This window comes from Rhinoderma darwinii, chromosome 4 (assembly GCF_050947455.1).
Source record: "Rhinoderma darwinii isolate aRhiDar2 chromosome 4, aRhiDar2.hap1, whole genome shotgun sequence".
NCBI lineage: Eukaryota > Metazoa > Chordata > Amphibia > Anura > Rhinodermatidae > Rhinoderma > Rhinoderma darwinii.
The window spans coordinates 225523975-225548603 of record NC_134690.1 but is presented as its reverse complement, the minus strand read 5'-3'; the positions used below and the strand labels follow the sequence as shown (position 1 = coordinate 225548603).

Below are 24629 nucleotides of genomic sequence, written 5' to 3'. Positions count from 1 at the left end.
GCACTGCTATTGAACAGCCTAATATTCCTTTTTCTTTACTTTCTGTTAAGGATTAACACAGACTGGATAAATGTTGTTACTGTTTTGATTTGGAATTGAATGTGTAGAATTTCCAGTGCATTTAGGCAAATAAAAGTTATGATTTTGCACTTTATTTGCTTTTTTAAACTCATTGCTATTTTTTTTTACCACTACTGTAGATAAAGATCAATGTCATTAGTTTGTCCTTGGTTTTAGCCTAAGCATATTATTTATTATTATTATTGTTAATATTATTACAAACCTCTATACTGTAGCACAACAGTCACTGCTATGTACTCTTTTCAAGCACAACATATGTCTAGTGGAAGACAAACTATCTGAAGGCACCTGGAAGGTTTCCAGCTTGCATAGTGTGAATGGGTTAGACATGACCACACTGAGTTTGTCGGCTCTCTATTGCTGCCAGTATCTTAGTGTGACATTAGTTTCCAGTCCCAAAGTAGTCCATCAGGAAACCTAGTGCCCTTTCTTTATCACAGATACTCTAGATTTGTTTGTAATTCCTTGGTTCGGTTGGATCCTACTTTTTTGTAAAAGGCTTCCAGCAGCAAGAACAACATCTTCCAAATAAAGGTAAAAAGCTGAAGCTTTCCTTAGGAATTTTGCGAGTGTTAAAATCTACTTTGCGGATTTGTCATCCTGTAGTTACTGTTGACATTGCTGCTGAATTCGCAATGCTTCACATTTTTTATCAATTGCTGCATTTTCCTTTTTAACAGTGAACATAAATATTTTGTGGTGTTTGTGCTTCGTTGTTACAGGAATTAAGTTGTAAAGATCCCCAGACAGACAATGGAGCCATATAATGAAGTTAGTTGAAAGCACATCTACTAAACCTTCTTGGTATAGCGGTTGTTAAAAGATGACTGAGAAACGAGATCGTATTACTGTCTACCTAGCGTTAGAACTTTCTCTAAGAAATCTGCAACATAAGTGATGTAAAATGTTTTCCTGATGTGGTAAAGACTGAATGATGGTTTTGAACCCCTTAATGACCAAGCTTGTTTGTACCTTAATGACCCAGTCACATTTTCCAAATCTGGTATGTCTGACTTTGTCAAAAAATAACTCTGCAATAGTTTTGCATATTAAAGTATGGCCCCATGCACACTTCTGTGCCCGTAATCACGGTCCGTGATAACGGGCACGGACGGCCACGGACAGTCACACGCATTTGTGAAGTATAAGATAAAGTAGGCAGTGACATAGGACGCTGATGAGGCTCTGACAGTGGGGTGCTGATCGGGAAGAAGGGGGTCCTGATAGGGCACATTGGGGTCCTGATGGGGCACAGAAGGGCGCTGTTGTGGCACAGGGGGTGCTGATGGGTCACAGGGGGGTATTTTTTATAACTTTTTATATCCTTTTGTTTCTGCTCTTTCTGCACACTCCATCTCTGATCTCCTCTCAACACCAATAGAGAAGATCAGAGCTGGAGACCCACTGCCTACGTCACTGAACTGTTATTGGTCTGTCTTGCACTTACAGACCAATCACAGCGATCGCTGACCGTTTACACAGGGAGATGTGCTGCCGACAACGATAATAGTTTAGTTATTTAAAACGATGCAATCCGTTAATGAACGAGCGTTTGCTTGTTCATCGGCTGATCGTTGTCCTGCTCTGTGAACACTCGTTTGCCCGATAATTGGCCGGTGTAAAAGGGCCTTATTTCTACAGTGGTGTGAAAGCAGGTCTCTCTCTGCGCTGCCAGTAAATTGCAAACTAGAGATTAGCTGTTTTTAGAACCTACTAATGACTCACTTTTGGAAAAGAGAGCAAGATAAAGAAGGGTCATTCCTGCAAGGCTTTAGCATAAAGTACAGCTCTAGCCAGGAGCCTGCTGCGCATAAGGACTGTTGACAACAGTAGGTTTACATGGGCATTTCTACCCATAAAGATCGCCAATATAACCAGTCATATAACCCGTTTTAAAGGCTCTTTTACACAGACAGATGCGAACAGTATTGGGTCAAACGATCTTTAATACGATCATGCGTCTCCATACAGTTTGCATATTGTCGGCAACGCATCGCTTGTTTACACAGGGAGATGTTCTACCGACCATGATGATTTTCTAGACTAGATAAAACATACGATCAGCTGACAAATGAGTTTGCTCATTTGTTGACTGATCGCTGACATGTTTACGTGGGCCAGTGATCGTGAACGAGCATTTGTAGGGGCACTCATTCGCTCGATCATCGGCCTGTGTAAATAGGCCTTAAGATAAGACAGCTCTGTGGCTACTACACTTCTGAGCATTTTAGAAGCTTCACTGCAACAAGAGTGAGCTAATTGAACTGCACATGCTCCTATCACGCACTCACATACAGTGAAGGAAATAAGTATTTGATCCCTTGCTGATTTTGTAAGTTTGCCCACTGTCAAAGTCATGAACAGTCTAGAATTTTTAGGCTAGGTTAATTTTACCAGTAAGAGATAGATTATATAAAAAAAAACACAGAAAATCACATAGTCAAAATTATATATATTTATTTGCATTGTGCACAGAGAAATAAGTATTTGATCCCCTACCAACCATTAAGTTCAGCCTCCTCCAGACCAGTTACACGCTCCAAATCAACTTGGTGCCTGCATTAAAGACAGCTGTCTTACATGGTCACTTGTATAAAAGACTCCTGTCCACAGACTCAATTAATCAGTCTGACTCTAACCTCTACAACATGGGCAAGACCAAAGAGCTTTCTAAGGATGTCAGGGACAAGATCATAGACCTGCACAAGCCTGGAATGGGCTACAAAACCATAAGTAAGACGCTGGGTGAGAAGGAGACAACTGTTGGTGCAATAGTAAGAAAATGGAAGACATACAAAATGACTGTCAATCGACATCGATCTGGGGCTTCATGCAAAATCTCACCTCGTGGGGTATCCTTGATCCTGAGGAAGATGAGAGCTAAGCCGAAAACTACACGGGGGGAAATTGTTAATGATCTCAAGGCAGCTGGGACCACAGTCACCAAGAAAACCATTGGTAACACATTACGCCGTAATGGATTCAAATCCTGCAGTTCCCGCAAGGTCCCCCTGCTCAAGAAGGCACATGTACAGGCCCGTCTGAAGTTTGCAAATGATTCTGAGAGTGATTGGGAGGAGGTGCTGTGGTCAGATGAGACTAAAATTGAGCTCTTTGGCATTAACTCAACTCGCCGTGTTTGGAGGAAGAGAAATGCTGCCTATGACCCAAAGAACACCGTCCCCACTATCAAGCATGGAGGTTAAAACATTATGTTTTGGGGGTGTTTCTCTGCTAAGGGCACAGGACTACTTCACCGCATCAATGGGAGAATGGATGGAGCCATGTACCGTCAAATCCTGAGTGACAACCTCCTTCCCTCCACCAGGACATTAAAAATGCCTCGTGGCTGGGTCTTCCAGCACGACAATGACCCGAAACATACAGCCAAGGCAACAAAGGAGTGGCTCAAAAAGAAGCACATTAAGGTCATGGAGTGGCCTAGCCAGTCTCCAGACCTTAATCCCATCGAAAACTTATGGAGGGAGCTGAAGATCCGAGTTGCCAAGCGACAGCCTCGAAATCTTAATGATTTACAGATGATCTGCAAGGAGGAGTGGGCCAAAATTCCATCTAACACGTGTGCAAATCTCATCATCAACTACAGAAAACGTCTGACTGCTGTGCTTGCCAACAAGGGTTTTGCCACGAAGTATTAAGTCTTGTTTGCCAAAGGGATCAAATACTTATTTCTCTGTGCACAATGCAAATAAATATATATAATTTGGACTATGTGATTTTCTGTTTGTTTTTTTAATCTAATCTATCTCTCACTGGTAAAATTAACCTAGCCTAAAAATTCTAGACTGTTCATGTCTTTGACAGTGGGCAAACTAACAAAATCAGCAAGGGATCAAATACTTATTTCCTTCACTGTATATAATCAGAGGTATAGTATGGCCCATTAATTTCTTTGGGCGGCGTATCTGGGATCCGCGTATGTCACATATCCCAAATACGGCTGTGTGCATGAGCCCTAACTGAATGGATAAAACTAATTTTTTCATTTTGTTTTTGTTTCCTGCATCTGTTACCAGCACAAGAGTTTATATGGGTAGATGTATGTAAAGCTTATGTAGCCAGCGAGGTACAGTTAGGGGGAGTTCACACTGAGTTTTTTGACAAGTTTTTAAGCGCGGCAAGAAATTGCCGAAAATGTCTCCCATTGATTTCAATGGGAGGCAGAGGTGCTTTTTTTCCCGTGAGCGGAAAAACCGTCTGATGGGAAAAAGAAGGGACATGCCCTATCTTCGCGCGTTTACGCCTCTGACCTCCGTGTGAACCCAGCCTTAAAGGGACTATAAACAAGTGATGCTGTTCATGTGCTGGTTTCTCAGTGTAGTATTATTACTGGGAGTTGAGCATTGTGCAGCATTCAGCAATATGTTGTTTTAATGCGCGCTGGGACTCGTGAAGACATTGTATTTAAGCAATGCATGAAAACTTCAACCAGCTGTTATTTATTGCAGAAATGTTATTAATTTTCAGCATCCATTTTACTTCTTATAATTCATTAGTGCTGAAGTGCAGATATACCTTTACTGCTATTTTGCTGCATAAAGCGTTGTCTTCAATACTTAATGTTTGTTTAAAGTAAACTTACCGTTACAATATATCTATTTATTTTTTTATTTCAAGCGAGCAACACATCCTTTTCAAGATTTTCCTACTACTTGATGCTCATACTTGAGGCTATGATACTTCGTTTGTTTAGTAGAGAGCAGCTTTCTTGCCATGTATACTACAGATATAATTTGCTTTCTTTAGAAGTTGATGCAGCTTCTACTTCTATCAATCGCAGCTGAATTCAGTCCGGACCCCTGGTGCTGAAAGAACAGATGAACCGTGCTCTCTACTAATAGTGCTCCCATTCAAATGCTGGTCCATAATGAATTACTTCACTCAGAGTTAGGCTATGTTCACACGCAGTGTTTTCAGGTGTATTTTGGGGTGTTTACGCCTCGAAAAACGTCTGAAAAAAACGGAAGCTGGATGCCTACAAACATCTGCCCATTGAGATCAATGGGAAAAACAGCAATTAGTTCATACGGAGAGTCTTTTTACGCCTCTATTTTAAAAAATGGAGCGTAAAAAGACGCTCCGTAAAAAGAAGTAGCATGTCACTACTTGAGGCGTTTTTTGGAGCTGATTTTCCATTGAACACTATGAAGAACGCCCCAAAAATCTCCTGAAAAGAAGCTCCAAATTAAAAGAAGCTTCATTTTCAGCTTCAAAAAATGCCTGAAAATCAGAGGCTGTTTTCTCTGAAATCGGCTCCGTATTTTCAGGCGTTTTTAGTTTAGCGTGTGAACATACCCTTACCCTTTAATTCTAGTTAATGCCAATACTTCAACAAATCCTCTGACAAAAATATGCTGCTGAAACCATGCCCAGTTATTTGCAGCTAAAAATGAGTATACGTGTTCAGCAGACATGTCCTACGCGCTTCTTTCTTCATCAGATGGCTAAAACGCTGCAACACAATTTGTCGCGGATACTGACATTTCCTATGGCAACACTATGAAGAATATATTGTAACGGCATTTTTGATACATGATTCCCCAATGAGATGATCAGTTGTGCCTATATTTTATACATTATATACATTATCTCTGCATTTTGGTAAGAACATAATTAGAAAGTATAAAGTAACTTACTATAAATAATACAGATACTTTATTATAGAGACTCATGATAGGGATCTGTTCAATAGGTGGCCGTATAACATGAGTAAATAAGTAGAGGTGCTCTTTGATAACATTCTCTCTTAGCTTGGCTAAGGACTTTTGTTACATGCAAGGACACCGCAAGGACAGGTTTTCCTCCGTGTGTAACTAGTGATCTTGAACATGAGCCGGACAAGTGCTGTACAGTGTGGTTCGGTTTTTTTTAGACTCTGGAGGTTTTTGCTCAGTATAATTAGATCCTTGTGACTTGCTGGATTTATTTCATGACATTAGCAGGGTGGGTATTTTACAAGAGCTCCTTCAAGATGTTATTGGTCTTGTTAAAAGCCAGAAAAAAATGATAGGCCATGTTCTTTTTGGTTTTACTGTGCTATCTATAATTGTATTTTTCACATTATTCTGCTGTGTTGTGATATAGAGTCCGATAAGTTTATTGATGCGCCCATTCGTTTTGATGCTTTGCGCAGGAGGATCCAGGTCTATTAGTTTGAAGACATCTTGACATTTATTAACTTATGTACTAGGAAAATAAAAATGAAGCCAGGTAATGTGCATTAAATTCATCTTCATTCTCTCTTGTTGTTCCAATTAGCAAAATCTGATCTTTTCAGACATGAGTAGAATCTCGGCGTCTTAGAAGTTCAGTGTTAAAGGAAAGCTGACATTTTACATTAGTGCATCTTAGAGTGCAGGTGGAGCCGTCTCTCAAAGTCTCACTCTTTGGGATGGGAAAATAGCTTTCTGAATAAATGTCATAGTCTTGACATTAAAGAGGCGTACTGTTAACTATCCTGAGTGTAGCATGTATCCACAGTAAAGGCCAATTTACACTGGCCTATTATCAAGCTCATTTGTCAGCTGATCGCTTAGTTTGTGCAGCCCTTAAAATAATCGTTGTCGGCAGCGCATCTCCCCGTGCAAACTGATGGGGACCGAGCGATGGTATTAACTATCATCCCCTGTGCAGTTTTTGCATTGGCCTGTGTAAAGGGCCTTTAACCCCTTAGTGACCGGCCTATTTTAGGCCCTAATGACCAAGCTATTTTATTCGTTTTTCTATACTCGCATTCAAAGAATTATAACTTTTTTATTCTTCTGTCGACATAGCTGTATGAGGACTTGTTTTTTGCGGGATTAGTTGTACTTTTTAATGGCACCATTTAGGGTACATATAATTTTTTGATTAACTTTTATTAACTTTTTTTGGGGGAATAGAAAAAAACCCTGAAATTCCGCCATAGTTCTATGCGTTTTAAATTCACGCCGTTCACTGTGCGGCGTAAATAACACGTTACCTTTTATTCTATGGGTCGGTACGATTACAATGATACCACATATGTATAGTTTTTTTTATATTTTACGACTTTTGCACAATAAAAACACTTTTGAACTAAAATGATTTTGTTTTTGCATCGTCGCTTTCCAAGAGCCGTAATTGTTTTATTTTTCCGTCAGTGTAGTTAAATGTGGGCTTATTTTTTGATTGGTACTGTTATGGGGTACATGGGACTTATTGATTAACTTTTATTATGACTTTTTTGGGGGGCAATGGAAAAAAAATAGTAATTTCGCCATTGTTTTTTGTACGGTGTTCACAAATCGGTTTAAATTACATATTAACTTTATTGCTTGAGTCATTACAGTCGCGGTGATACCATATATGTGTACTTTTATTTATTTTTTACACTTTTACTAAATAAAACCACTTTTTATGGGAAAAAATTGTTTTATTTATTTTGTTATTGTTTTTTTATTTCACATTAATTACTTATTTTTTTAGTCCCACTAGGGGACTTTACTATGCGATCTTTAGATCGCAGCTATAATGCTTTGCTATACTTAGTATACCAGAGCATTATTGCCTGTCAGTGTAAATCTGACAGGCAATCTATTTACATTGACAGGCAGGGCATACCTGGGGGCTTTTATCAGGCCCCCGGCTGCCATGACACCCCATCGGATGCCCGCGATTGCATTTGCCGGCCGCCAATGGGTGACATCCCTCTGTAAACAAGTTAAATGCCATGGTCGCTATTGACCGCAGCATTTAACGGGTTAAACGGCCACAATCGGGACACCCGAGCAAGACTTCGACTGGGCCGTCTAGCCTAAGGCCCCTTAGTGACCGCCGTGAAAAGGCGTATTTGTGGTCACTAAGGGATTAAACAAGCGCTGATTTCTTACATCGTCGATCAGTGTTGGTTATCAGCAGAAATCTGCCAGTGTAAATAAGCCCTTAGGTGGATTGGCAGTGTCTTTAGGGAACTCCGGCGTTACATACTTTTACAATTGTGTGCAGTTTGTCCATAATGGTTCCTGACAAAATCAGCCCATGAGTTCCAGCAGTAGATAACTACCATCTGACATTAGAGCAGGTCATCTACTGCTGAGATTTATCCAATTTTTGGGTTATTTCGCAATTTTGTGATGATATGGCGTGTTTGCAATAATTCAATCAAATGTAAAGGAGAAGTGCTCTATATAGATGGATGCTGGGCAGGGGCGTAACTAGGATAGGGGATACATGTGTGATCACCGGCAGCGATAGGGAGAACGGGGGACTGAAGTCCCCTGAAGTTCTCCATGACTAACCTCTGACTTCCGGGGTCTGAGCAGCTCAATAAAAATGAAAGAAGCGCTGGTCACGCATGCGCACACGCGCGACCGGCGCTCCATTCATTTCTACGGAGCTGCCGACACAAACCCCGGAAGTCCGAGGTTTGTGATGGAGAACTTCAGGGGACTTTCGGTTCTCCCTATCAATGCCAGCGATCACACATGTATCCCCTATCCTGTGGATAGGGGATACATGTCTTTTGTTTAATGGCAGAGCGGGGAGATACCTCCCTGCTCTGCCATAGTGTTCAGTGGTGTCGCGCTGTAGCAGCCATAGCGGCTGCTAGCGGAGCCTCCGGCCATGGTGGGGGCCCGTGCCGGCAGGCGACATGGGCCCCCTCATGCCGCGGGCCCCGTAGCGGCTGCTACGGCGGTAGTTACTCCACTGATGCTGGGTCCTCAGAATTACTTTATTTTTTGAGTCATGTTACATCAATCAAACACTGACTAAAAACCTTTACTATGCTTCCATCTATGCTATGTACTATTGTTTTAAAATGAGTTCAGCCATTACTAGAAATTCCTTTCAGTTGAGGACTACTCACGGTGTTCTCTGAAATGGAAGCATTTTCCATTATTGCTTATTATCAATTTAACAAACTGCTTGCCGAGATCCCCCACTGCTAGACACGATTGAATTTGTTGTCAAGACGTCTCCACATTGAAGTCTTTTTAAAAGCCTCATATCTCATGGCTATACAGTAATTGATCTGCTTCTGTATCTGTGTTGAGAAACATAATCACTGCAACTTAACTTTTGGCTAGATCACAGGAATGCTTATATTAGGGTAGCCGAGGTCAGCTGAAGAAACATCCAGTCACAAGTCTACATTTTGTTGTTATAAAGTTCAATAAAATGTTTTGGTTTTTGTTCTTTATGAAAGCATTTAGCTAAACAATTAGGAATGTATCTCAAACCTTTTTTGCCAAGACCATACTGTATGATAACATTTGAGGCACATTGAACTGCAGAAATGTCATATATATATATATATATATATATATATATATATACCAACTAAGCCACTAAATATAAATAAATATGCATTACTGCTAAATCTTCTTGCAATAGTGGTTCTTAGCTCACATTTTGATCAAATTGTGTGAGCCCACCTGCCACGACAAGGCGACCTCTGAGGTGGGAACATACGCTGCACATACACCCAGAACTGGGACTAAGCCTATATATCTCTAGGGATGGTAGGAACCAGCATTAAACTAATTAAAATCACCCAGGGAAAAATGGGAGGAGTGCAATAACAAAAAATGGAGGCAGTCACCAAACCCCACATATATGAAACTTACAAATTTAGGCAACCTCTGAGGTGGGAACCTACGCTGCACATATTGTGTGCTGTATAAATTTGTAAGATTCATATGTGTGGGGTTTGGTGACTGCCTCCATTTTTTGATCTTGCTCTCCTCCCATTTTGCCCTGGGTGATTTTAATTAGTTTAATGCTGGTTCCTACCATCCCCAGATATATGTAGGCTTAGTCCCAGTTCTGGGTGTATGTTCCCACCTCAGAGGTCACCTTGTCGTGGCAGGTGGGCTCACACAATTTTATCAAAATGTGCGCTAAGAACCTCACTATTGTAAGTAGATTTATCAGTAGTGTATATTTATTTATATCTAGTGGCTTAGGTGGCATCAGTGTTTGCAGTGTGCTGTCGCCATTTTTTGTATATATAATACATGCACACACACACTACCAGTCAAAAGTTTTAGAACACCTAAATTTTTCCTGTTTTTATTGATATTTACACAGTTTAATGTCTCAATTGTACTTTGAAATGAAAGCATAGAAAAAATGAACACGTTAAGATGAATAAAAAATTATGGATTCACTTTGTTTCACCAAATTAAATCCAGATTTTTGACTCTTCGAAGTAGCCACCTCTAGCTGATATAACAGCTTTACACAATAGAGGCATTCTTTCTACAATTGCATTCATATTGTTGAAATTTCTTACCAACATTGTTGCAGAAGTTCCCACAAATGTGCTGCACTTGTAGGTTGCTTTGCTTTCACTCTTCTGTCCAGTTCATCCCAAACAAGCTCAATGGGGTTTAAGCCTGGAGACTGTGCAGGCCATTCCATTCCTTAAAGCCTACCGGCTTCTTGTCTTCTTAGGCAGTTCTGACATAAACTAGAAGTATGTTTTGGATCATTGTCTTGCTGTAATATGAACCCCTGACCAAGTAGGCATACACAAGAGGGTATTGCAGGGCGCATTGAAATGCTGTGGTAACCCTTTTGTCCAGTGTGCCAATAACCCTGTGCAAGTTGGCAACTTTGGATCCAGCATTAGAGCCCCAGACCATCACGCTTCCACCTCCATGTTTGACAGTTGGTGTCACATACTGAGGAAGCATCCTTTCAGGTACGCGATGATGTACAATAACCCTGCGTGATGAACCAAAGATGTCAAATTTTGATTCATCAGTCCATTAGACCTTCTTCCACTCTTCAGTAGTCCACTGGAGGTGCTGCTTGGCCCAGGCAACTCATTTTTTTTATTTGCCATCTTAGCAGTGGCTTTCTTACTGATACTTGACCTGTCAAACCTGCAGATAGAAGTCTTATTCACAGTTGTAATGGAAACTTTTTGCTGCATTAAGCTGGACTTGAATATTTTATGCTGTGAGGCTCCGATCACGCAAACTATTGACTCTCAAAAACTTGTCATCTGATCTTGTAGTGGCCTTTGGTCTGCCAGACCTCTTCCTGTCAGAGTTTTTTTGGGCAATTATGCCATAGGACAGACCTACACTTCTAAGGGTTATAATTGTTTGTCTGTCTTCTTTTATGAATTGCCTTTTTCTTGCCATTATGATAGCAATGTTCTCACACCTAAAGAGCAAAACTGTCCAAATCCTGCCCTACAGGGTGTTGTAATGCAGTCTGTTCCAACACTGGTTATATAGAATCAGAGGGTTTTAAAGTAATCTGCAATCTCCTTCACATCTGTGGGAATAGTTTGCATCCAATTTCAAACCATAATTTGCTTTCTGTGCTGCTGTCCTTGATGTCTTCCCTGAAAAAAGCCCTTTGGTTAAAATCAGAAATTGACTTATTACGTTTTGAAGATAAAAAATCACATTATTTTTATGTTTTCAAGTTACATTTGAACCATTTCACGTTATTTGCTGTACTAGAACTGTGTTAATTTTGTACGGTTGTGTGCGTGTATGTGAATATTATATATATATATATATATATTATAAATCCTAGGAAAAAAGGCAGCAGTCCAATAGAATATACTGGTGTTTTATTCACCCAGCCTGCACATTGGGTGAATAAAACACCTTTATATTTTATATCTTGTTGGAGTGCTGCCTTTTTTTTTCCTGTGGATTCTCATGTTGATTTACTGGGGGATATTGGTCAAGATTCCTTGAGGCTTAGCACCCACTGTAGTATTTCCTATTACAGTGCCGCTCCTATATCTTGTTTGGACTTCTATATGTTTTGCAACTTTCTCTGCCCAAAAATCTGTCATTTAAAATTGGTTATTTCTGTTATCCTATTGATGTGACTCTATGTATCCACAGTCAGGCGGTTCAGCTGTCCTCTGGCAACAGAGCATGTGCAAACCTTTCCAATCATGCCATGCCGAATGAAGTTACTGAATCCTTATGCCTGTTTTTACTTGGCAAACAATTTCAGTAAGCTGCATTGTATGAATTGTATCCTCATACTTTCAGAAAACTGACGGGAGGTATGGGGAGACATCAGTCCAACCACAGTACAGTTATATTCAATAAAACATATTTCATAAAGCAACACATACATTTCTGGACTATCATATGGCAAACTAAAGCAATTTTTCTTGATGTTATGAAATTAATTATATGGAAACACAAATATTAAAGTTAATTATTCCACGTGTAACTTCTAAAATGAATGTTCTCATATACATAGTGCCGTGCACCTTCATAATGTAATAATATGTTGTTTGCTTGTCATACAAACACATTCTTATGCATTTATGTGATCAAATTGTATTCTTTTGTTTTTCTCATAGGAGTTTTACGCTAGCAAAGATGGGACCCAAATACCAATGTTCATTGTCCATAAAAAGGGTATTAAATTGGATGGGTCTCATCCTGCTTTTCTTTATGGCTATGGTGGTTTCAACATATCTATCACCCCAAGTTATAGGTAAGTGTTTTTCATTGATGTGTCAATGACACAAATGATCGCTTTGTTCTACACCAATTTATAATGAATAAAGAAATCTGAAAGTTTGAAGAGTATAATGAAGTAGGCTGACAGTGGACCAGTGATAACACTGCACAAGATCTTTGTTGGTTAATTAATGGTTAAATTTAGAGTATAGCTCATGACGAGCCATAGATTCTTAATTTATTATGTCTTATTCATATATAACTCAAAATTTTTAAAAAATAAGAATAATAAAACTTTTTGGTATACACTTTGTTTTGGCTTTGCCCCATCTCATGACTAGTGAAGCAAGATAAATATTACAGTTGGCCATATGCGCTCAAGCTGGCTAAACATGACGATTTCAGCAAGATCGCCTGACTATCATTGTTATGTGGGCAGCGGAATGTCAGCACGCCCAGTCCCTGGAAGATAAGTCACTGCCAAAAGTGCATGTTCATGGAGTAGTCCTGTCATGTGACTTCCAATCTTATGAATGTGTTCTAATGAAAGGAGGGTCACAGGGCATGAAGTTCATATACAGAATTCGGTTGATGCTACCAAGGCAACCAAAGCCAACAGTGATGTGAACATTACTTCAGCGTTTAGGCCAGGGGTGGGGAAACTTTTTTTCTGCCAAGGGCCATTTGTAAATTTATAACATCATTCGCGGGCCATACAAAATTATCAACTTAAAAATTGTCTCGCTATATTTGGTCAAACATTTAATTAATTCATCCCTAATGTGATGACTGGAACTGCTTCCTTTGGTGAGGCATGTGATGTTAGCTAGTATTGATGATGTTGCCACCGCATCCGTCAGTCTGGAGCACAGTCGACTCTTTGCAATGGTAAGTTTTGAAAAAAAACTTGCAGCAGTAGGTTGTTCCGACTTACTTAAAGAGGTTTTCACAGGATACGTCATAAATGTCAGATGGGACCCACACCTATCTCTAGAACGGGGGCCCCTAAACACCGTCATATCTCGCTGTGTTCCAGCTGATTTCCAACCATGAAGAAGAAAACATCGTAGCTCGCTGAGATACGCTGTTTCCGTAACTCCCATAGTAGTGAATGGCAGTTACGCTGGTTCCGTAACTACTATTCAGTTCTATGGGACTTACGGAAACCGCGTAGCTCAGCGAGCTATGCGGTTTTCTTCTTCATGGTCGGAAATCACAAGCTTTAGTGCTGTGACGGGAGTGCACCAGTCCAGTCACCTAAACTCACGTCACTGACGTGAGGTCAGGTGACCGGACTGGTTCACTCTTGGACCGCTGCCATACTTGGCTCCGTCCGCACTTCTCTTGCTCCTAAATGTGAGTGTGTAAGGCAGACTGAGACAAGGAGGGAATGACGCAGCGGTCAGTGAGGTTGTGGCGTGCTGTGACAGGAGTGGTCCAGTCACCTGACTTCACGTCACTGACATGAGGTCAGGTGACTGGACTGTGCCGGCCTGGAGTGGACCAGTCCGGTCACTGACTCACTGGTTCACTCTTAGGCCGGCACAGTCCAGTCACCTGACCTCACGTCACTGACTCAGGTCAGGGGACCGGACTGATCCACTCTTGGGCCGGCACGCACCAACCTCACTCACTCAGACCGCCGCCACCGCAGTACATGGCTCCGTCCACCCTTCTCCTGCTCCTAAATGTAAGTGAGTAGTGCGTACTCACGGCGGCAGCGGCGGTCAGAGTGAGGTCGTGCTAGACCAAATGATCCCGTGGGACGTTCCCCACCCCTGGTTTAGGAAAACAAAAAAGGTGTATTAGCAAATGTAATTTATTTTCAATCTACAATCTGTTGAACTCTAAATTTTAAAAGGGATAAAGGATAGAATCATTTTTAACACAGTCCTTGGAGTGGTATTTCTGCCCTTATAAACTAAGAATTCAGGGGGTAAACATATCAGTTACATATATGGGAAACAACTTGGTAAACTAAATTTTTGTGACTTGGCATCCCCAAAAAAGTCACAGTATAGACCTCTGCCTTATGATATTTGCCCTCATGGATACACAGTCGATCAAGGTAATGACTACATGTGGAATAGTGGTCATATGATAAGAATTGGGATGGTATTTATCCCATCTTTATATTTTAAGTCTTTATAATTATTGGTGGACACTGACAGCACTTGTTGCAGAATATTTTCACACATGCTTGCATTTAAAGATGGACATTAGAAAAACATGTTTGAAAAAACAGATTTTGAATTTGTCTACATATGTTTTAATTTTGTCAATCTACTTAGTGTTTCCAGGCTGATCTTCGTAAGGCATTTAGGTGGCGTTCTTGCTATTGCAAATATCCGAGGTGGAGGAGAGTATGGGGAAACCTGGCATAAAGGTTAGTGTTACTTTTTCTGCGGATTTCCTTGTTTAAAGAATCGATCCCATCTGTACAACCCATTCCATATGCTCTTTTAGGGCGTCATAGAGAGGGGTCCGCAAGCCAGGACCCCCTCTATAAACAAGAGTGAGGAATAGCAGCAAAGACCACCTCCTGCTCTGGCAGACTTGATGAATCCATGTATTACGTGGCTGCCCATTCAGCAACCAGTTGCAGGGAAAATAAGTGGCCATATGCAGTTTTACCCGGCATTACAGCTGATCACTGTGGGTAGCGAAGCTGTACCTGCTGCAATCAACTGATTTGAGAACAGCCCATAATGAGTACAACTTCTTTTTAAATAGAAACAGACCTTGTAATCAGCTGATCGCCGTGGGTCTAGCTTTCAGCCATATATGGGCATTCATTTTCCATGCAGCGACTATCGCCGGTGAAAATGTAGTATTACATGCTGGCATTCAAATGAATGGCCAACCATTTAATACATGGACGGGCTAGGTCTGCCAGTGCACAACTGGCTCTCCACTTTGGCTCATATTACGTCCATATGGCCTGATAGGGTATATGTAAATTGGTTGTCTCCATGGGACAACCCCTTTAAGAAAAAGGTTCACCTTTTTAGCTATTCCATAATATAAGTTTAATACCTGATTTGAAGTCTTTACACTGAAGAGTGATTCTAGTAATAGGGGAAATCATTGTTACTTCACTATAACAATGTTCAGAATACAGACTAATTCTGACTGTTTCTGATGTGCTAACAGATATAGTGGCACCCCCTCCATATCGACAGCATACAGGCACTGGGAAAACCGCCACTAGGAGTTTGATTTGACCGTACCTGCTCTCCTCCTGATGCTTGTAAAGGGAGTGATTCAGGTAATAGATTTATATTTTGGAATGGTCCCTAATGCTATTATCTAATAGGTGAACTTTTGCTGTTATATCATAAAATATATTGAATTTGTTTTTGTGTTTCATTTCGTGCAACTAATTTTGTCACCGTCACTTCATGTCATGTATTATGAATGATTGAACAGGTATAACACATGTATGACAAATGGAAATGTTCTTTTATTGTATGTTCATACAAAACTAAGTCAGTTATTTTCACATTAAGGTCTAACTATATTAACAAAGCCGTGTTTTCACAGATAAGGCCTGTCGGATATTGTCCCCTTTGTCCCCTCTTTCCTTAGAAACATAAGTAAATATTATAATCATATTGCTTCACATTGTTTTTTCTATTTTTATTTAAATCACTCATAACAGGATCTCACAGCTCCTCATTTCCACTCAGGTGGTGTAATAGACAATTTTCTAAATTACAATTATGATTCATGCGTATTCTCTTCCATTTTACTTGTGCTTTCTTGATTGCACTTGTGTCGTTCTGACTTCTGATCAGTTAACAGGAATATTTTACATTTGTTTTCTGGAGCATCAGGGAAACAGCATGATGGGTGTGGATTTGTCCTTGAATCCTTATTTCACCTGATAATTATATTTATTGGTATTTATTTATTTGAATCTATTGACATCTGTGGAAGTTCTCATTGCCCGGCCCCTATAAATTCCTCCTCGAGTGATGTATCTGCCTTTCAAAATTGACAGTATATTGTATATTTGTAGATAATAGCTTGGTGCAGCCTTAGAGCTCTGATGTAAATATAATATAAAAGAGATGCTTCACTAATGGTCGTTTCTTCTTTTAAAGCTGGTATCATGAGTAAGAAGCAGAATTGTTTTGATGACTTCCAGAGTGCATCTGAATATTTAGTAAAGAAGGGGTACTCTTCTTCGGAGAAAATCACCATCAATGGAGGTTCAAATGGTGGCCTTTTAGTTGGTATGTAAATTATATGTACTTAGCTATTGCTTAGGGCAAACGCCTCTTCATAAATGCGGCTGGCTGTTAGCCACAATGGCGTAACAAACGCAGTCTCAGGAAGTGTGACCATGCTTAGGCCCAATTGACATAAAATATACTCCCCGCCTGCTTCTCCCCTCAGGCTCTCACAGTAGGCCGCGGCTCATACAAGGTACTGATGCCGAGTAGCGTTCAATGTTCTGAGTGCTGCGTCACATTAAAATGTCCTGACTATGCTCAATGTCAGTACCTTGACATGCTGTGAGAGCCTGAGGGGGGAAACGGAGCAGTGAGGTGATTTGATTATTTTATTTTTTTTATTTTTATTTTTTGGCCCGATGGGGCCATAGCAAATATGTTGGCCCGCTGATTGCTCTCCCCTTCCCTTTGGTTAACCCACGCCCCCATTTTTCAACAGTGGCGAGGGCATTGCAAAATGCCTAAAAGTTGCAATTTACCCTGCGCATTGCAACTTTTGGGCCTTTTGCGACTTTTCTGCACCTTAAAACTGGTGTAGAAAGGTTTAAAACATTTTCCTCTATATCTGCAACTATCTCTCTTCCTATAATGCAAAGTCTGTATGATTGCGGACATTACTATTCACTTATATATATCTTATTTTACGGTTTGTACTTAGAAATGGGCTAATTCTATAGGGAAAAGACCTATATATTTCTGCATGACAGAATTACTTGGCATCTTATCAGCTGACCTACACGTGTTTCTAGATATGACATTCACTGCACAGTTTTTTTTTTAGTTTTTTTTTTAAATCTTTATTATTAGGAGACACACTCCAAGATCCTTGAGCTCCTTCAGAGATCCTTGTGCTCCCTCAAGGTTTCATTTTCATTGTTCTGTCCTGTATCAGTTATATAAGCATTGCCCTTTTCCTTTCATCTGAAATGTGGCCTGGATATAAGCATTGCTAATACATAGAAGCCACAATATTTGGTTCTTCTTCTAGTAATTAATAGATAAGCTTGGCATATATAGTGATATTTTCTATTTAAACACTAATCCATTTTCCTTTTAATCAAAATATAACGATAAAAGGGTTTGTTTTTAGCATAGAAAAGTAAGCAAAGGATGTTCCCAACCAGTTCCCTGCCCGTTTAGATCTTCTAAATGATTAAAAGGCCTCATCTAAATAAAAAGAAACTATCAATGTTTCCCCAAAAATTTAAAATGAGCCCAGAATTGCATCTCTAGCCACAATTTTAAGCTACTTATGTTCTTTTCTAGACCGAACTTGAGTCTCCTCTCCATGGCAGGGAAAGAGTTAAACTTTGAAAATCGTAAATTGGACATTAACTTGTACAAGCTGTAAGAATATCTGCAGCAAATTCTGAATTGAACTTTATTTGGAACATATAATTTGTGTGCATATCTCCCATTTATATTACAGTACTGTGTTTTTCAAGATGGTAAGGCAGCATTAGTACATTTTTTTATTTTTGTTTTGTGGATTGTAGTGAAGTTTGAGAAAAGTTGCAAATTACACTCTATTTAGTTGGAAATCTTCCAAGTACGTTTGCACTTAACCATTTCTTGAAAATGAATTTAGAAGGTATAGTACAGATAATGAGATGGGGATTATCTGATGGAAATTGCCAATCTGTATCATTTCCTCACTGAATGATTTATGAGGTTTCAGAATGTATAATGTGTATCAATATTATTTTATAGCTGCATGTGCTAATCAGAGACCAGAGCTTTTTGGATGCGCCATTGCTCAAGTTGGTGTGATGGACATGTTAAAGTTCCACAAGTTCACTATTGGACATGCATGGACAACAGACTATGGGTGCTCCGACAATAAAGAACACTTCACGTGGCTATACAAGTAAGACTCATGCACTTCAATAAATATTTGAAGCAAATAATTATAAGGTATCATTGAATAGTTTTGTTGTATATAAGTCCCCTCATTCCACATGTTTCAGAGTAAAAAGCTATGGTGGATGTCTTGGATACAGTGTTGTGTTTCTGTTTGTCTAATGTTGCAATTTGTATAACAAAGGGAACCTTGGTAAACATAACAGTTTTAAAATTAGGTTCACCTTTGATCAAGCCCATTCAGTATAGTGGGAAACCGGACTCCGAGATCTTCAGAGGAGCACCGCTGCCCCTTCGTATCAGCCATCAGTGTAGGACCAATTACAGAGACACCAACTAATGAGATGTCAGAAAATTATCAGAGGTGAACTTTAACTTTAAGGAATACATTTATTCAACAACCATATTCCCCTAACTTGGATCCCTACCGATACCTATAACCAAGGTGCCGAGCTTCCCATTCCTCACCACTGCACCCCCGCAGAGAGAACTTTGTTTGGAACGCTGCACTCGGCTATCTCCATCAGTCACATAGACTCACAGGATTTTCCTACGCTCCATTAAAGCTCCTCCTCAGTGTTTTTGTTCTGTGGTCACTGCTTGATTTTTGGTGAAGCTCAATATATACTGAGGTCTAGACTGGCTGACTTTATTTAAGCCTGGCTGTGTTTAAGGAGCTTAATTACCAATAACATTTAGTTCAACCATTCAGAATAATCGTTCAGAATAATCATTTAATGAAATAGTTGATTGAGTAAATAAGAGGGTACTCCCTTAACATGTGTTGGCTAACTTTATTTCTTTAGTAAATTCATTTATTATATGATCCATTATTATGATGCTCCAAGGTCGGACAAGTTAATATGGTTTTAATAAACATATAATGTGTGTAGATAAAATAGATACACAATATGGACAAAACTTTTGTGACACACCAAAGGTAATCTGGTTTTAAATAAACACATAGGCCGGATTCACACGGCCATGTTATGTTCCGTCATATATGGACCGTATGTCGGCTCTATTTCCCGGACCGTCCACAGTTCATGGAGCCGGGCTCCTAGCATCATAGTTCTCTATGATGCTAGGAGTCCCTGCCTCCCCACGGGAATACTGTCATGTACTGTAATCATGTTTTCAATACGGGACAGTATTCCCGCAGGGAGGCATGGACTCCTAGCATCATAGATAAATATGATGCTCTGAGCCCGACTGCTAGAACTGTGGTCGGTCCGGGAAATATGGCTGACATATGGTCTGTATATCATGGACCGAACACAGCCATGTGACTCTGGCCATAATGTGTGTAGATAGATACACAATGTGGACAAAACTTTTGGGACACACCTCTTAATCATTCAGTGATTAATTCAGTCTCACAGGTGTATAAAATCAAGCACCTAGCCATTCAGTCTGTCGCTACAAAAAGAATAGGTCGCTCTAAAGAGCTCACTGAATTCGAACATGGCACTGTAATAGAATACCACCGCTGCAACAAGTCAGTACGTTACATTTATTCCCTCCTAGATATTCCACTACCAACTGTAAGTGGTATTATTGCAAAGTAGAAGTGTTTAGGATCCACAGCAACTTCTTTCTACTATAATGCTGCTGTACCACAGCCACAGGCTATGTTATGGAGCCCCATCAGCACTTCTGGACATTTCATGTTTTCCTTTATATGGCCACATATATAGTCATAAGTATATGTTAGTGAAAGCAGAATATTGTGAGCCGTCTAGCACGCTCCTTGTGGTTTGATCTACAGTAGCGTATTTCTCATCAATTGTAAACTCTCATTACAGATACTCACCACTTCATAATATTAAGGTGCCTGAGGGAGATGAGAAGCAGTATCCAGCCATGTTGCTGCTCACGGCCGACCATGATGACAGAGTTGTTCCTTTACACTCATTAAAATTTATAGCCACTCTGCAGCACATTGTGGGCCGAAGCACAAAGCAAAGCAACCCTCTCCTCATCCACGTGGATACCAAAGCTGGCCACGGGGCGGGGAAGCCAACTGCCAAAGTGATTGAGGAGGTCTCTGACATGTTTGCTTTCATTGCACAATGTCTGAATCTGAGCTGGGTTGAATAAATAAAACTGAATGGATTTCATTTTAAACACAAGGGCTTTTCTGTCACGTTACAAACTTCAGTGTATTCCTTTGTAAGAACCGGATATTCATTTCCTATTCCATCCTTGTACATGTATCCTGTTACTTGAGATATATACTGTATGAGAAATTCAGATTGCCCTTTCTGGATCAGACTATGAAGGGTATATCTTTTTACGTGATATGTTTTGAAGGTTCTGCCCTTCAAGTAACTTAAAGTATACTTTACCCACACAGCAGTTAAGCTGCAAATGTGTATTGAGCATATCAATAAAATATTTGCTTCCACTTTGTTGTTCTCGTTTGTATATATGCTTGTAGCTGTAGTTCTTGCCTTCTGTCAATGTTTCCTAACATTTTTTTTTTTTATACTAAAGGTTCTACAATTATTAAATATTATTTTCCCCAAAGTAAAAGATACTATAGTATTGCAGCCCATCCCCATTCAAGTGAATGAAGCTGAGGTGCAATACCAGTCACAACCCATGGAAAAAGTGGAGCTGTTCCTGTGAAAAAACAGTCTCTTTTTTTCACAACCACTTTAAACTTAATTTACATAAAACTGGATTACCCGTTGTTGTGGATTAATCAAGATGAAACAGTTGGTCCGAATCTATATATATTTATTGTAGGGTTGCACGATGCATCGAAATTTTGATACCATGCACACTCAAACGGTTCAATACCGTTAATTCATGTATTACAATACTGAGCTGTGTGGCCGCGCAGCTAAGTATAGTAATACATGAATGTTGTTAGAGCGGGGCTACACCTATATAATACAGCCATTGCTTGACACGTGTGCGCGTGCGGTCCGCATGATGTGATGCAACCAGCGCTGCACTAATGATTGCCGGCACTGAAGACAGAACATCGCGGGTGCACTACCCATGTTCTGCCTTCAGTGCCTGCGCCGCCGCTCATTAGTGCAGTGCCGGCTGCATCACCTCATGCTGATCGTGTGCGTGCACTTATTGTCAGGAACTGGGCAATGGTTGTACAGCCGCAGCCCTGCTCTAATGGAGATCAGAGAAACCTCTCATCGCTGCCGCTAATTTCCCTGAATGCTGCGATCAAAGTTGACCGCAGCATTCAAGGGGTAAATGAGAAGGGGGATGCCCTTTGGATCGCGTCACAGGGAATGCCTGTGACGCGATCGAGGGACATACCATATATGGGCAGACAGCCCAGGGTCCATTGAAGGACTGTCTGACCATATATCCTGTTGTTAGGGCGTTCTTAGATATGTCCTAACAACTGCCTGTGTACTATTAGTACACAGGCTAATGTACTGGCATATAGATATATTAAAGGATAAAAAAAGTTAAAAAAATAAAGTAATGTTAAATAAAAAAAATTACACACATTAAAATAAATCTCAATACATAAAATATACACATATTCGGCATCGTCACAACCGTAATAACAAATTTATATTGTCATTTATGTTAACGCTGTAAGAAAATAAAATGAAAACTGCTTTCTTTAAGTTAATAATGTGAGGCACAAGGTATTATGAATTTTGAACCTCCATGTGCCTCACAATAGTAATTAACCCCATCATGTACCTCACACAACCCAATGTTGTCCATTATGACTGTGGGGAACATGATGGGGTTAATTACTATTAATGTGAGGAACATGGAGGTTCAAAATTCATCACACCTCGCGCCTCACATCAGAGAATGGAAGAACTTTTTTTTCATTATTGTTTGCAAAGTATCGTTTTGGTATCGAGAATAGCAATACTGCACGAAGTATCGGTACCAAAGTCCAAATTCTGGTATCGTGACAACCCTAATTTATTGCTTAAGTAGGGGGTTACTGAAAGGCGATATGTGTGTCACCTTGCATGTAGCTAAAATGGCATTCTTCTCTCCACAGAATAGGAGGGGGTTTATATAGCATTACACTGAACAATTAGAGTATGTTCACACGTAGAGTTTTCAGTCGTATTTCGGAGCGTATACGCCTCGGAAAACGCTAGCAAACATCTGGCCATTGAATTCAATGGGAAAAATGGTGTTTAGTTCAGACAGGGCTTTTTTTACGCCGCTGTTTAAAAAAAACTGCGCATAAAAAGGAGCATGTCTTTTCTTCAGCCGTATTTGGAGCTCTTTTTCGTTGTGTCAATGGAAAAACAGCCTAAAACTGCTCCAAAAAAGCCTTAAAAAAAAAAAAACGGCTATAAAAAAGGCTGAGAATCAGAAGCTGTTTTCCCTTGAAAATAGCTTCGACATTTTCAGATGTTTTTTATTTTGCGTATGAACATACCCATACATCACACAATATTTTCTCTTGAGCTTGCAATTCCTTCTCTTCTTGTTACAGATGGGTCTGGAGGCCTCCTGTTTATTTTGGGTCATTATGGGGCATTCAGCAACATTTTCTTTAACCACAGCAATGATAGAGTTAGTTAATTTCTTTCACACCTTTAACCACTTCCTGACACCTGCCGTATACAGATGTAGCCATCTTTAACTTGATTCTGATAACTTGCTGCAGCGTGATATCACACAACAAAAGCCATGGAAAAGTCATTAAAAAAGTAAAGATAAGAAATTTAGCCATTGTTTATTAAATGCGTTAAAAGTCTAGGTAAAGACGGCTACATCTGTATATGGGTGGGGAAATATGGAGTGTGCTCACGGTGTGAGCCCGCTCCATAGGACGAGCGTGTTGGCTATATGTATGATCCCGCTCGTTTAACTCCTTAGCAACCACGGTATTTAAGCCGTTAGAAACGGGGGTGACACCCTCTAATGTTGCATCCTCCCCCACCGCAATGCAATTGCGGGGTGCCGATGATTGGCATTGCAGCCTAGGGGCCTAATGAAGGCCCCCAGGTCTGTCATCTCTGTACTCCTCTTAAGCCCTGCTTTCATTAGTATTGCAGTATATCATGCAAGTGATCCAACGATTGCTGGTTCAAGTCCCCTAGGGTGACTAATAAAAAAAGTTAAAAACACTTAAATGTTGTTTTTTTTTCTATATAAAAAAACTTTTCCCCCACACGCAATGTAAACCAAAAAAATTCATTGCAGAACCGGTATTGCCGCGTCCGTAAAAGTTCATACTATTAATATAACATTATTCATCTTGGTCAGTTCATCTCCCACCACTAACCAAAAAAAGAAATAGAATAATTAAGATCTATACGTGTTCCGACTGATGGAACAAATATGCATTGCTAAGAAATTTTTGCCCTTGTACCACAGATTATGTTAAATCCTCATTTATGATCAAGTCATAAATTATAGTACTTGTGCTTTTGCATGTAATAGTCATTACTAGTTTATTCCTATTGTATTCATTGGAAAAAAAACAAATGAAGCTTCACTTTATCATCATGCTGTTTATTGGATTTGTTACCAGGTCTTGAGCTACTGAACTGCATTAGGCTAAAAAATCCATCGGAAAAAATTCTAAGATAGGACACTGTTTTACAGCGACACATTGATAAATCTGCCTTAGACTATATTGGACAATAGAACTTTGGAATCGGCTTCTTTTTTTTTTTATATAAACGGACAGCACAAAGTAATATTGTAAAAGGTAAAGTTATAATTTATGTTCCATATCTGCTCCTATTGTACACGAACTGCTATATACTATATCCACTGCACCATTTTACTCAATCGCTCCATACCCAATAGTTCAGTCACTTCATATGCTAGAATTTGAATGTTAAATAACAGTTACCACATATATTACATAGTACCAAAGTTAATGGATTTCCCAAAGCCCATACATTCACTTGACAGAGGCAATAAAAATAGCTGAATGTACATTCATCACAGAAGCAGCATGACGTTTTCTGAAATGAGGATTTTAGTGATTAACAACATGTAATATTATAATTTATTATTTTATTTTAGCCTCCGCATATCTTCTTAA

General features: G+C 39.8%; 1 protein-coding gene across 1 annotated transcript in view; it reads left to right on the top strand.

Annotated features, from left to right (window-relative positions):
* The window catches only part of PREP (prolyl endopeptidase), a 129215-nt gene extending 108202 nt beyond the window's left edge, over positions 1-21013 (top strand). The window contains exons 11-15 of the mRNA XM_075864206.1: positions 12413-12549; positions 14807-14901; positions 16622-16753; positions 18464-18620; positions 20419-21013. Of these exons, the coding sequence (XP_075720321.1) occupies positions 12413-12549; positions 14807-14901; positions 16622-16753; positions 18464-18620; positions 20419-20713 (816 nt within the window). The 3' untranslated portion in view covers positions 20714-21013. The remainder of the gene's footprint in view (positions 1-12412; positions 12550-14806; positions 14902-16621; positions 16754-18463; positions 18621-20418) is intronic.
* The last annotated feature ends 3616 nt before the right edge of the window (positions 21014-24629 follow it).